Below are 14,463 nucleotides of genomic sequence, written 5' to 3' on the forward strand. Positions count from 1 at the left end.
AGAGCAAACAATAAATAGCACTTTTAAGACAGGGGATTCTTTAATTATAGTAGGTGAAAGTTAGTCATTGGAAGTGCTCTCCTCAAAGTAGGTTCTGTTACCTCTCTGTTTCCCAGATTCTCTCTTTGATCCCCTGTCAGTGTCTTTTCGTAGGGAGGATGAGAAGCTTTTCATCTCAGCTACCTTCTGAGCGCACTCTCTGGAAAGATCCTTTGCCTTTTCCCTATGTTCATTATGCCCTAATTTAGCTGAAAAAATAGAAATGAATATGCATTAAAGGTTCACAGTCATAGAAACAACCAAAAGGCCAAATAGTCCACCCCCTGCCATGAGACAAAACCATCTATCTCAGAGCCACCAGACCAATATGGCAGATTTCAGCATGCTACCAGCAGACCAGACAAGCACTAGAAGTATAAATAGCTGTAGATGCTGCATATATGTAAGCCAAAACCTACGGGGAGGCCCTAATGGTCAGAAATTTCAAAACAGCCAAAATGATATATCTTAAATAATGTAATGTTACATTACTGTTCAGTTCAAATGTGTTACCCACTAAAACTATTACACATTCAATTCAACAATACCAGTGCATAATAAGCACTGTAAGTTAACATTACTATAATGTTTAAGATATATACCTGATCCTCTGACACCACCAGACTGAACATGGTTTCGACTAAAAGTTGAGTCATCTGGCTGATATTTTTTAGTGCTCTTCTGAGTAACTGATTCTCCAAACCCATTCTCTTTCGGACGATCTGACTTAGAAAAAGTAGACTTTTCAAATCCTAGGGAAAGGAATGTTAAACAAGGTTAATATATTTGAGGCTAAAAAACCCCCAACAATCATCTCTAGCACTAGAATTAAAGCCTAAGCTCTGTATGTGTCATCAAGCATGTGCTTAAGTGAGCATACGTAAACCTGACTGCCTTTTCTCATTGGAGTACCACACATGTTTTCTGCTGAAAATCACCTTCTACCTGATGCTATTTGCTCCTGACAATGCTGTTTACAGTAAGCAACACTTTCAGTCAGAAATTGTTCCCATGAGGGAACAATTTTCAGCAACGCCCGCTCCTCAGGCAGCATGGTTCCCTGGTCTGATTTGGAGGTATATTCTGGATCAGACCATGCACCTGTTTTCTCTTCAAATGAAAAGCAGTCAGATTAAATGACAGTTTGTTGAAACATGTCATTAATGTCACTGGTAGTTAAGCCCTTACTTTTCTTACCAGACTTGTCTGAAGTCCATGTAGTACAGTGGAAAAAAATGTCAGCATAAATGTGATAACATTCAAACAGTTCTATAGCTAGATGCTGAATGCAGAAAACCAAAAAAAACCTACAATATTAATTGAACTCCCCACATTGAAAAACTAAAAACCTAATATTTCAAACTATATTTCCAAAGGGCCTCCTTCCTATGCTACCTTGCTCCAACAGAAACACTGCAACTGTTCTAAGCCCATTCCTCCTTAATATGGGAGGTAGGTCCATTATATTGCCTCAGCTGAAACACTGATAGTACCCAGACCCTCCACACCCACCGCACCCAGCTTCCCTGACACATTAAGAACTTCTCTAACTACTTTCACCACAGGAATACTAATTTCCATGATGTTTCCCACTCTCAGATTGTATCATGAGAAATATCAAGTAGTCAGTTTCACTGCACGGCAACTGACATTAAACACAGGTCATGAGGAATGGGAAACTCAGCATATACAATAGCTAGTTCATACTACCCAAGGCTAGAGTAGAGGACTGGCTGCTTCCTTCTTTCCAGCTACTAACTCAGGACACACCAATAGATCATGTATATGTAGACTGTGTACACAGTTAAGCACTTAGTAAATTATTTTTTAATAATATGAAGAAAGAGCCAAGTGTATTACCAAGTTCTTCTCCGTTTCCTGCACAGGCTTTATAATGAGACCAGTGAATTGTCTGCCTTGGTGCATCTTCTGTTGATACAGGTGTACCATCTGGATTTGCATAAAACAGCAGCAATGGCTGATAGTGACACCGAATGCATTTGGACACCACATCTTTCCATTTTGTTCCAACCTAAAAAGTTACGTTTTCATGAGATATATAAGTAATTTAATTTAGTTAAGTAATAGTTATAATTCAATGATGATAAAATAGATATAATCTATATTCAATTGACTCTTAACTTCTCAGAGAGATTATTCTGACTTCTTAACAGAAAAGAGCTACTTTCATGTCAGTGTTTGATCTCTCTTCTAACAGTGAAAACATAGTGGAGTAACAAATTTCCTTTCATTTAAGTGCCACCTTGTCAGAAAGTATGTGTGCTTTAGAAGAATTCAGGTAATTTGTTTGACATCAAGGCTGTCAGAACTACATATAAGTATTGCATTTTACTTTTGAACACATCTAGGCAGTTATGTAGAAAGATCGCCAAATCAGAACAGCTAAACTTACCTCTTTCACATTAGCATCATCAAACAGCACCCATTTGCAACTCTTGGTATGAAAGGCAAAGGCACAATAATGTTTGCTTGCGTAGCAAATCATCCCCACGAGATAAAGCTCACTATTTTTGGCATTTTCATCTGTAACTCTATAGAACAGCTGCAAAAATGATTCATCAGTCAAAAAGTATGGCAGATCTAAAAAGCATGCAAACTATGTAACCAAGCTGAAAAATGGGATATAACTCATTACTTCAGTTAGCAGTATAGAAACAAATTGTAGACAAAATCATTGATGTCAAGAATTGGTCATTATATGATAATTAGTCACCTTTCCCAGCATTGTAATTTACTACACATAACCGTGTATGTAGTTGCTATTGATGACATGTTCCTAATTACAGCATGACTGGACCACAACAGGGCAAACTCCTTCAGGCAATCTCAAAAATGATTCAGTCAATTTTTTTGTTCTGAATCAGGATTTCCCATCTCCTTAAACTGCTTTAAAATTTGTTTGTGTCCTGCAATCTTTAGTCAGAGAACTGAAAAAGATTAAGAATTGCTGGGTTTTTTATTTAATTGTTACTGTTTTTAAAAATTGTTACTGTATTTATACTAGTTTAGCTATACTATAACCCACCGCGCTAAATATTTGTTTTGTTTTGTAGAGGTATAAATACCTTAAATTTTAAAAACTTGTTTACTTGCACACATCTATAAATAAGCATGCACCATCTTGTAAGGTGGCATCTTTGTCAACAGAAATGACTATTTGTCCACACAATACAATATTGTCAATACAACACAAAATTTACAAATAGATGTAGCATTACATGTAATGTGAAGTATTAGGGACTTAACAAAGATATGCTGTCCATTTAATTGGGTGTGCCTTATTAATCAAAATATTTTAAGTCTATTGACAATTAACCAGCCAATGCCCTGATTGTGGAATCCACTTGGCACTTCCTTTCGGTGCCAGGTGAGCACATTATTTTCCAGGGGTTTTAAGTAAGCTTGTTCCCTGATGAAATTAAACATTATTATTTGCTTTATCTTTTGTTAGTTGGTGACCAAGGAGATCAGGTACTACTGTTAAACACACTATCTGCGAAATACCCTCCCCGGACAGGCTTACCAAGAGTCAACTATGATGTTATTTTGACACTAGATAAACATCTTGTGCTACATTCAGCTAACTATTATTCAGAGTAGAACCACCAAAATTAATGGATCTAAGTTAAGTTTTGTCTACTCTGAGTAAAAGTTAGTTGCATACAACCCTTTTTATATGCCTGGCCATGTCATTGTGTAATGTAAGCTAGTCCTGATTAAAGTTTTGATTGTTCTGCTGGATTTATAGAACCTTTATAATTGCTGTTTCTGCAGCTTTATTTTACAGGATTTCATACATTTATTTTACTGCATGCCACCTGGAGACCTTACTAACCACCACCAATGAATTTTTCAAAATAAATGTTTTTAAAAATTGTAATAGAAAAGTGGGGTGGAAACTCTAAAATAGTTTTATTTGTATCTGTTGTATGTTATCTTGTTTTGTAAAGTCACACTTTAAAGCAACTTAAATTCTGTAGCTGAACTGCAGCATTTTATGGTAACTGAAAAGAAGACATTTCAAATGTTAAGGTATTTTTTAAAAGAGACTTTTCCTCCTTTCATCTTGCAAACCTATGCACATTTACCTAAGATAAAGTCTCACTGAACTCAGTGAGGCTTCTGAGTAGATATGCATAGGATGGCACTATGAGACAGGAATGAATGGGCACCTCTTTGGCACACAAAGCTCTCAAAAGAACACAGAAGTTTTTAAATGGTGAGGATGACCCAAAACAATTATATTAAATGCTGTTGCTCAAATACCCCTGGAAGATAAAGTTGTGTTGCCAAATTCCGGATGACATCTTCTGTTAGGTCAGAATGTTCTGAATCCCAAACTAAGCCAATTGTGACAATTTCAGGACAATTCATGAGAACACGTCGGATTTTGATTTTTTGGCCACAGTTACTCTAGAAAAAGGAGAAAAGATAAAAACTAATTAGTTTAAATCCTCAGGGTTTATCTATTTCACATTGAATTCAGAAAAAATGTTACAATATATGTCTCACAATTACTTAACAGCATGTTACTTTAGCAACTTATTATTTAGATCTAAAATAAATACCAAATTAATCATAATTATGCCCTATTCAGCTGAGTTTCTTACTACTACTTTCTACAATAGATTTCAGAAGACAGAGAGATAGATTACTGTTATTTAGTCCTCAGATCACTGCTATTTGACAGACTTGGATATTTCTGCAACACATTCAGATACTGACAGAATGAGGAGGGAAGTAATTGAAGGCAAAATATTATTTTTGTTTAGTAAGTCATGCCACTTAAGGGACAGGCTACACCACTATGTTTTATAAAGCATTATATTTTACTCTGACTTCTTAAGCCCTTTACTACCACATAATTTACATCTGAAAGGTCTAAATCACAACAGTTATTTTCAGGTCAAATGATCTGAAATGACCATTCCTATACTTCTAAGTTTGAGTGTATGCAGAGTAATAAATTTTATGAATATATATTAATTTAGCCGTGTGCACAACTGTATGCACTCTAAACAATAAGCACACTGTCCTGCCCCATATATAGAACCCAATAAGGTACACCAATTTTAAAAAATAGATGCCCAAAGCGACATGCTTCATTTGAGAGCCAGAGGAAAATAAGCAGTGGTCCTCATTCACACATCCAAGAGGCAGTTTTCTATCTTCCTGAGGACCTTGTCCATGCCCTACTTGCCTCCTACACTCAAGCCTTCTTTAGGTATTCATAGACACATGGCAGTAACCCCATGAAAGAGAAGAGCATGGCAGTATGTGCTCATGGTGACCAATCTCAAAAACTGTCTGTGGATTAAGAGCATGTGTGCAGCAGAGTGGCCTACTGAATGCATGTGGGGTGTCCCTGTGAGCTGGAACTCCAAGCAGGCTATGTGTGTTTGGTACAGTGAGCTGCTGCAGACATGCCCCCAACCCAAAGAGAACCTTTGGGAAGAATCTGCACAAGTGGAGGGCAAATGTGTGCGTTCCCATTCTGCTCCTTCATGGGATTATCAGCACATGTTTTTTAACACCTAAAGAAGGCTTCAGAATGTGGTAATCCAAGGCAGTTTTACAATATTAGTCTAAATTAAAAATAAATCAATGAGAAAGAAACAGACCAAATTCCCTTTCCAGTTATGGAATGTTCAGCTTCATCACTTTTATGAATTTAGCTCAAACAGAAACATTTTTTTGTTTACTCACAGGACAGCTCCTGAAGTCATCAGTAGTATTTGCAGTCTGAAGCAGTTCTGCAAACATTTCAGGCTTGAGCCGCTCATGTCTTTCCAACATTCTATCAACTTCATTGCTGCAGAAAAGAAGAAGTAAATTTTAAACTTAGCATATAATACTATAGTAGCAAACAGCTATTTTCCGCTATTTGGCCCATGTACTATACAACAAATATGGGTGTTTTAGAACTCTAAAATCTTAATCTATGCAGAGAATGAAGAATCAGACAGAGGTACTATGTCTGAAAAGGAATAAGGGAATTATATAACCATTACTATTTTGCACCCTAATTTCTTTTGAAGGATTTCAAAAATCAATAATATTTGAGAAATGCATTCCAGAGTAATACCAGAGTAAGACAACTCAAATACACTGCAGGTTATGGACACATTAATAGTTTAAATCCGTATGTTATGCATTCAGTATTGGTATACATCACTGTAAACCAGCCATTTTATTTCTGGAAGGGGCCATTTATGACATAGTCTAAAAACTCATAAATGTGATGAAGTGTATGGATAAAAGATTATGCTTTAAAAACATAATCATATGTTTTGTAATATTCCCCTGGTTAAAAATATTTTGATAGCTTCTTGCCTCCATTCTACATAGAAGCAGAACTACAGCCTAAACTGACTGGAAGTTACTCTACCTGGTAGGGCAAGAGCCGGGACTGAAATTGAACATTTGGTCCCAAGAGAGGGGGTTCCTTTGTTGCCTGCTCACCAAGTGCTAAAACCGTCCAGGGCACTCACCTCCCCTCCCGATCCTGCTTTACTCAGCAAGGTGTGAGACAGGGTGAGAGAAAGGCAAATAAACTGTCCCTAGTGTTAATTTAAAAGAAAGGGGGGGGGGACCTAGCAGGAGTTAAGTAAACTCCTGTTCTTTCTTCAGAGGCAGGAAACAGTCGTGTCTTTAAGTAGCTCCTGCCATGGAACATATGTCAATTCCAATCTTGCTTCCTGTCTTCCCAGTGGGATTCAATTCCTATCAGTCCAAATTGATGCCCTGCTCTTGAGGGTGAAAGACAAGAGCTGATTCAATGGCATGGTTCCTACAGAACACTGAGCCATAGTTTAGGGCTACATGAACTTCCCTGCAGAAGTCTTGTGGTCAAGCATGCTGCTTCCCCTCTCCTCCTCTAGCAAGTGCCAGAAGGAAGAGATCAAAAGCATCTGCTACCTGATTTAAACTTATAATCTGTTGCTATCTCCAAACTGGGTTAAGAACTATGTTTTATTAGAATGAGCCAGAATCAGATAGATGGTGTGAAATGTTACTGCAGAGGAAGGGTAGATGTAAGATATGTTGAATATGTGTATTTTCAAACATGACCCAATTCCACTGCTTCCTCAAATGTCATTGAATCCTTAACTCTTGCAGAACACTCATCTCTCTTGTTTCTCTGTTTTATTGTGTTACGATGTATTTAGGATATTTCAAATAAATAAATAAATAAACAGTGATTTAACTTTTGGTACAACACAGGAAAAAGGAATAATATTAATGTCTATTGAAGTTAAAACACCATATAGCCTGTAACCGTAGCAGTGTCCTAGGAAGGCTAGCTACATACATGTTTGATCCTCACGTAACAGGTGTTGTGGAAATCTGTACAAAAAATGTGTATCCCTGGGAGTTAGTGAATTTTTAAAGCATTATTCAGTTTATCAACACACCCACCTCCATTCTATTCTCCACTATTCCTTGGAATTCCCAGTTCTCATAGTATGAGAATCTGGAAATAAAAAGAACAAAATGAAAGAGGTCTGGGGTAGAATAAAGGAGAAAACAAGGCCTCTTACCATAGAGCTGTTGTTGAAATGTAACGCACAAATTCTGTGAAAGGCAAAGGATCTGAAGATGCCCCACAACTGCGACATACACACTACAAATAAAAAAAGTTTTAATTTTTGTAACTTTGGAAACTTTAAGAGCACTAAATTCAACAACAAACACAAATCTTACCTGTTCATATAATGTCATAGCAAACTTCTGATGGGAAATGCAGGATTTAGACGTACACATATCTGTTTCACTGCTTGGCACTATGTGATAGTGAATTCTCTCAAGGATGTTTTCCTAAACAAAGGAATGCATTGATTCATTTAATAGATTTATATCCTGCGTTCCCACCATTCAGACTCCCTATAATGCTATGCCAGACTCCCATGCTGAAGGTCCAGAACCCTCCCAGATACCCTCATGATGGTGAAGCAAAGCACAAGGCACATTGTTTCTTCACTTGTTATGAATTACAGTTCCACTTAACTCCAGGTAATGGACAGTAAACAATGTCTCCAACAATAATTGTATTAAATGTATACCATAATTATTCTTCTCAAGTCCGCCTTTTTAAAAAAGGCTATAGAACTTTAGTGTCCAAAATATTTAGTCAAAACAAAAAAAATTTTTTCCTTCCAGTAGCACCTTAAAGACCAACTGAGTTAGTTCTTGGTATGAGCTTTCGTGTGCATGCACACTTCTTCAGATACACTGAAACAGAAGTTGCCAGATCCTTCTATATAGTGAGAAGGTGGGGAGGGGTATTACTCAGAAGGGTGGTGGGAATGGGTGATTGGCAGATAGCTGTGATGAGCCTGTTGACGACTCTTAACGACTGCAATACGTCTTACAGGAAAAAGCAAGGGGTGAGAAGGTGAAAAATGGCTTTGTCATGTATAATGAGATAAGAATCCAATGTCTTTGTTCAGACCAGGTCTGGCAACTTCTGTTTCAGTGTATCTGAAGAAGTGTGCATGCACACGAAAGCTCATACCAAGAACTAACTTAGTTGGTCTTTAAGGTGCTACTGGAAGGAATTTTTTTTTTTGTTTTGACTATGGCAGACCAACACGGCTACCTATCTGTAACTCAAAATATTTAGATTCCTTTTAATTTATTCTCATCCTAAACCCCAGTGACACCAAAAACCTAAAGGTTAAGATGCTTCAGTGAGAGATGTGAATATGGCTCTTGTATCCAAACTAACCACATCACTGCCACAAAGTATCAAAGACAAATTTTAAAGAAAAGCATAATATCAAGCTCTTACAAAACATTCTGCTGCATCATCCATGAAACCAAGTTGAAATCGCTGTTCATCTTTAAAGCTTTCAGCCAAGGCATGCCTCATATTATTTGATGGGAGCGCTTTTTCTCGACTGTGCTGGAACTGTGCAAATATAGTCTGAAAGTCAACAGTACCATTAATTAATACTTCTAAATAGCCGGTTTTTAAATAGGTTAGCATACTCCAATGGTTTCTTCATCTAGGAGACAATTTAGTGAAGTCTGATGTATTGAACACAGTGCAATACCAAATACTTCTTCTTCTAGTAGAGAAAAAACTTATTACCTGCCCTCTCTATTGGGCCATGTTTCCCATTTTCTGCACAACTACACCTTGAAGAAAATAAATGGGATTTGCAATGAGACATTGCCCTAGGGCGGTAGAAACCCTTGCACTGGTGAAGGGAATGTAAGCACCCTCTGAATCAGAAACTATCAATCTAATCTAACAACCTGCTTCCCTCTATGTCTAATCAGTAATCTCCAGAAAACCCAAACGCAGTGCATGAGGACATTAACCCAATTCCACAGTTGCTCCCCAGCAGCTGGTATACTGAGCGTGCAAGTTCCATGCAACAATGACAAGTGGGACCGGCAACACAATATTTCAGTATATCCTCAAAGAAGTGTTCATGCTCGGATTTCTAGTAGTCACTGCTCTCCCTCTCAAGGATGTGCTATTAGGGATTTAAAGAGACTCCTCTGTCCCCTCTTTCCCAGTTTTCTAATCCATATTCCATTGCTGTAATTACAACAGTATACAAAATACTTAAGTGGCAGCAATTATAGCTGTTAACAAATGCTCCTTTACAAAAACAAGTTTTGAATCATGTTTCCCTTGAATAAGAATTTCAAAATCTCTTTATGAACTGGATACTGTGATTCTAAACTTACCTTTAAAGCACAGAATATGCAGGCATCACCCTGACAAACATGTCCTGATAGACCTCTTAAACTTCGCCGAAATATGTCAAGTTGCCATAAAACCTAAGATGAGGAGGCAGAAAATAAAAGCTTCAATTTCTTCAATAACGTATTTGTCCACATATATAGTTGAAGGCCTACAATAAACTGATCTTTCATTACAGTACTGATACACTATGACAACATGGAGTACTAGACCCCAGATTCTGCGATCATCATCTGAGTCCCTTCTTTATCTGCTTCCTCTGTGGGAGGTTCAGAGGGTTGCAACACAAAATGGGCCTTTTCTGCGGTGACTCCCCTCTTGTGGAATGCTCTCCCCAGGGAATTTCACCTGGCACCTTCATTACATATCTTTAGGCATAAGGCAAAACATTGCTCTTCTCCCAGGTCTTTGGCTAATTAAACAATCTATGGCCTTTTAAACTGTGGGGAGTATGATATTGTTTTTGTTTGTTATTATAGTATGTATTTTTGTAAACCAGCCTGTGATCTTTGTATGATGGACAGTAAAATGAATGAATGATGGTTCAGAGCAGGGATGGGGAGAACCTGTAGTCCTCCAGATGTTGCTGGACTACAATTCCCATCATTCATGACCACTGATCATGCTGCCAAGGGATGCTGGGAGTTGTAGGCTCATCATCTCTGGTTTAGAAATAGGATCCTTTTAGTTGTGCCATTAGATTCACTGGAAAAAAATTAAGTTATGCATATGCAAATTCAAACTACTACATGTTAGAAGGGAGAATAATTGGAAGATCAAAAACTAAGAAGTATTAGAATTTTCACTGAAATACTGTAGCTACTTTTCCCCATGATAGCTGAAAGGTTATCACACACAGAGCTGTTTTCAGTGGCTGAGATGCCCAGCTATGGTTCAATTTAAACAGTGGTTTGTCTCTAATACAGCAATTCTAACTGGTGAAAACATCAAATCAAGCTTTGTCTGCACATGTAATTCTCTCCATGAACAAATCCCAAATCCTTCTATCCTATCTTACTCTTTTTGAACAAATACTAGAAAGAAGGGATACAATGTCAAAGTGCAAAGACGTTTAAAGTAGGACTATGAAGAAAACCTAATGCCAGCATGGCCCTATTTAAATGTATATATAGCAGTGCATATTCACTCCAAACACATCAGTTACAAGTTATCCTTTAACTTCATTTAATGTGCATTCTAAAATGCTCTCAATTTACTTCTGATGGTAATTTATGTTCACATATTCTTGAATCTTTTGTAACTATGTGTGTGGCATTAATAGGTTAGTAAAAGAAACCTATTAAAGGCTTTTCAAAGGAATTATTTTCTTCCTACTTAAGCAAAGCTTGATAACACCCATGTTGAAATGCTGATAAATTAAAGGGAAAGTTTTCCAATTATGAGTGATGTATTCAAGTCTGAAGTCCTACTTTGATTAAGTGGTACCTCTTGGCCAAGGAAGATAACTACTACTTCATCAACCTCTGAAAACACAGTGTCAAATTTGTTTAAATACATGTGGGTAAGCTCCCGTTGCTCTGTCCCCAGCTTCTGCCAACCAAGCAGTTTGAAACCACACCAGTTCAAGTACACAAATAGGTACTGCTGTGGTGGGAAGGTAAACGGCATTTCCATGTCTTCTACCAAAAATGATTAAATGACAAACATTGATAATATGTGCATACTAAAGCAAAATGTAATTTAGCACAACTAAGAATAAAATTCAGTTGCAGCTTAACATGTATTTTCTATGGAATACAAATGACCACAATATTATGAAGTCCTACAAATTCAGCATAAGTAGAATAAGAGCCTGTTCATACAAACAAGCAGCAATTATCAGACATGCTAGCCACCATACAAGGGAAAATGGCAGCCCTTTCTGGAAAATACACCAGCTCAATAATGGGAAGCCACTGTGGTCATTTGCTAGCCTTGTGGGTGTTTTTTTAAAAAGTTTCAAATTACATGAAAGTTATTTGCTGGCCTGAATTGCTTAGCAAATACATTGGGAGACTCAAGGTTAGGAACAGTTAGATTAGCATATATATGCTTCATAGAAACATTGGTTTCAAGAGTCTATAAATTATATACAGTAGACTTCAATTTGCTGCTGGCTGTTGGGTTCTTGTGGACTCACCTCACCACAGTCACTATTGCCAATTCACTTGCATCCCCTCCTTCTGGAACCAAACTGCAGAAAAGGCAAGGCAAGGAAAATGGAGGCTGTTGCTCCTTCTCATTCTTGTCACCATGTACAATCTCGGAAGATACATAGTGAATGGCGGCGGGGGCAGGGAGAATGCATTTTAAAGATATTAATAGCCAGCTTTCAATATAACTTATGAAGCTTGTAGGCTTAATCTGATTGGACACTACGTGAAATACGATGCTGGACTAAATAGGTCTTTGAGCTGTGTTTTATTGCATTAAATATGAGGAGTTCCTTACCTGTACAGCACTATTAAGAAAGCAACTGTTTTGTCCTGGTTCATTTAGCAAGCCCTTGGTAGGCGCCAAAGACATCACACTTCCAGGTTGATATACTTTTCCAAGGTTTCCTCCAGGTTTCCTCAAGAACTTTACCCATGCCATTATTTAGGAAACAGTGTTTATAAAATAAGGCTGAAGGATTCCAAGCAAAGCAAACCTAGTCCTGGCAATTGTCTTTAAGTTACGGCATTGTGTTCAGAAGTCCAAGTCTTCAGATTGCATTAAGTCAATATCGCATCTGCTCTTTTTATTTTAAAAAATAAAGATAAAATAAAATGTGAAAAACTTTGTTCTGATGAGTAGATCATGTAATATTATGATGATAAGCCATACAAATACTTATGGACAATCTTTATAGCATTTCACCTTTTCTTCTTCTTTAATATTAGTGCAAATGACTCTTTGGAAGATAATTTTTAAATACTATGGCAGCTTTATATTGAAAAAAACCAGGAATTCTTAGCTAGTTTTAGCTATAATCAGTCTTTTTGCAGGTTGGTTCTTTCTCTTCGTTTTAAGAAATAAATCACATTTCTTCCTGTGGTTTGCAAAAGTAGTTCCACCGTGTATCTGTCTCTTTCAAAATCTGTAAGGAGAAAGGGAGAGGGAATCTGAAATTAGCAAAAGAGTTGAGGTACACAGCTGACAGCAGCAAAGACAGAACATAGATGGATACACAGGGCTTCTCTCTATTCCAGCTATTTAGTTGGGATGAAGAGATGGGTTGTAAGAGCTGAAGAGAGAGATGGTAAGTGGATTTAATAACTTCAATTTCCAAGACCATTTCACCATTTGGAATGAGTGATCCCAGGAATCTGTCAGAAGAACATACAGATAATGCAACATGCATTTCACCTAAACATTTGCCAATGGAACCTTGGTATAAAGCATCTACCAAGTATAATACATCTACCAACTGATTAAAAAACTTCCTAAAATCATCACCTCACATTTAACTACTGTCAACCACTACAAAAAGAGAAGGTTAGCTAATCAAGGCATGTCTTAAGCTGACCATGTTGAACTCAATCACAGAAAAGTAGAATTGGAAGGGTCACCTAGTCCAACCCCCTGCAGTGTAGGAATCATTCGCCCAACATGGGTCTCAATGTGGGGAATGTAGTTATGATAATGGAAGAGAAAGCTTTCTTTCTATGGACCCTTGAATTAACTTATCTTAAGATCCAGCTGTTAGCTTTCCTTTCCAATTCTAGGTTTCTATATATTGATAGCATAACATATGAAGTCCTTGGGGCACAAATACCTGTTGGCAGCCAACTCAGTGTGCTTTTGGATGAAACTCACTACCTAGACCCATTTCATTCTGTGCCTAGGTTTGGTTTTACACTGAAACAGCTTTAGCTAATGATCACTGCCAGGAGTTGGAATGCAACCCTGCTTGTCTCCTCCTTGCTCCCACAGTGACTTTTAATAAAATAAAATAACACAGACTTTGTGGATTGGGGGTAGAAGGCATAGATATAGGGTGGCTCCAACCTATCTACAGGGTTAGCTTCAGAAGATGGCATGGGGGGCTCCTCAGCCCCCATGCCAGTTGTGCTGTGGGATCCCACAATGTTCTATTCTATCAATCTTTTTAACATCTATATCAGAGATGGAGAATCTGTGGCCCTCAAAATATTGCTGGATTACAACTCCCAACATCTCTGACCACTTGCCATGCTGGCTGGGATTGATGGGAGCTGGACTCCAATATCTAGAGGACCACAGGTTCCCATCTCTGATCTATATGAAGCCACTGACTGGGTGGTGGCATTAGGAGAATTTGGGTGAGGCACCATCAGTAAGCTAATAATATTCAGCTCTACTTCTCTTGCCATTGAATCAGGTGAGACTGACCAATGTTTTTACTTGGTATTGGGCTGGATGAGGATCAAGAAACTGAGGCTAAATCCCTGTAAGTCTGAGGTCACATGCACCAGTGTTCTTGTGTTCAGACTCTGGGAGTGCAGACTGTTCTAGATGAAGCTGTACTCAACAAAGCAGATGTATTGCGTAGCAATGTCCCTTGATCAAGCTCTGTCATTTGAGGCCCAGGTGGCCTTTTTCCAGCTTTAGCTGGTTCAGCAGCTATGACTGCTCTTGGATGGGGATGGTCTGCCCATGATCATCCATGCTCTTGAAATATCCCGACTGGATTACTATTAATATTATTCTGACAGTTACTCAGT

The 14,463-nt window shown here is 37.9% G+C and overlaps 1 protein-coding gene across 1 annotated transcript in view; it reads right to left on the reverse strand.

Moving 5' to 3' along the window:
• Positions 1–14,463, reverse strand: part of USP53 (ubiquitin specific peptidase 53) — a 30,012-nt gene that overhangs the window by 9,973 nt on the left and 5,576 nt on the right. Inside the window, exons 2-12 of the mRNA XM_083571052.1 lie at positions 12,230–12,857; positions 9,763–9,855; positions 8,852–8,986; positions 7,765–7,878; positions 7,602–7,684; positions 5,767–5,872; positions 4,327–4,473; positions 2,453–2,602; positions 1,900–2,071; positions 642–791; positions 102–248 (exon numbers count right to left, since the gene is read on the reverse strand). Of these exons, the coding sequence (XP_083427178.1) occupies positions 102–248; positions 642–791; positions 1,900–2,071; positions 2,453–2,602; positions 4,327–4,473; positions 5,767–5,872; positions 7,602–7,684; positions 7,765–7,878; positions 8,852–8,986; positions 9,763–9,855; positions 12,230–12,373 (1,441 nt within the window). The 5' untranslated portion in view covers positions 12,374–12,857. The remainder of the gene's footprint in view (positions 1–101; positions 249–641; positions 792–1,899; positions 2,072–2,452; positions 2,603–4,326; positions 4,474–5,766; positions 5,873–7,601; positions 7,685–7,764; positions 7,879–8,851; positions 8,987–9,762; positions 9,856–12,229; positions 12,858–14,463) is intronic.

This window comes from Podarcis filfolensis (genome assembly GCF_964270895.1).
Source record: "Podarcis filfolensis genome assembly, chromosome: 9".
In the NCBI taxonomy this organism is placed as follows: Eukaryota; Metazoa; Chordata; class Lepidosauria; order Squamata; family Lacertidae; genus Podarcis; species Podarcis filfolensis.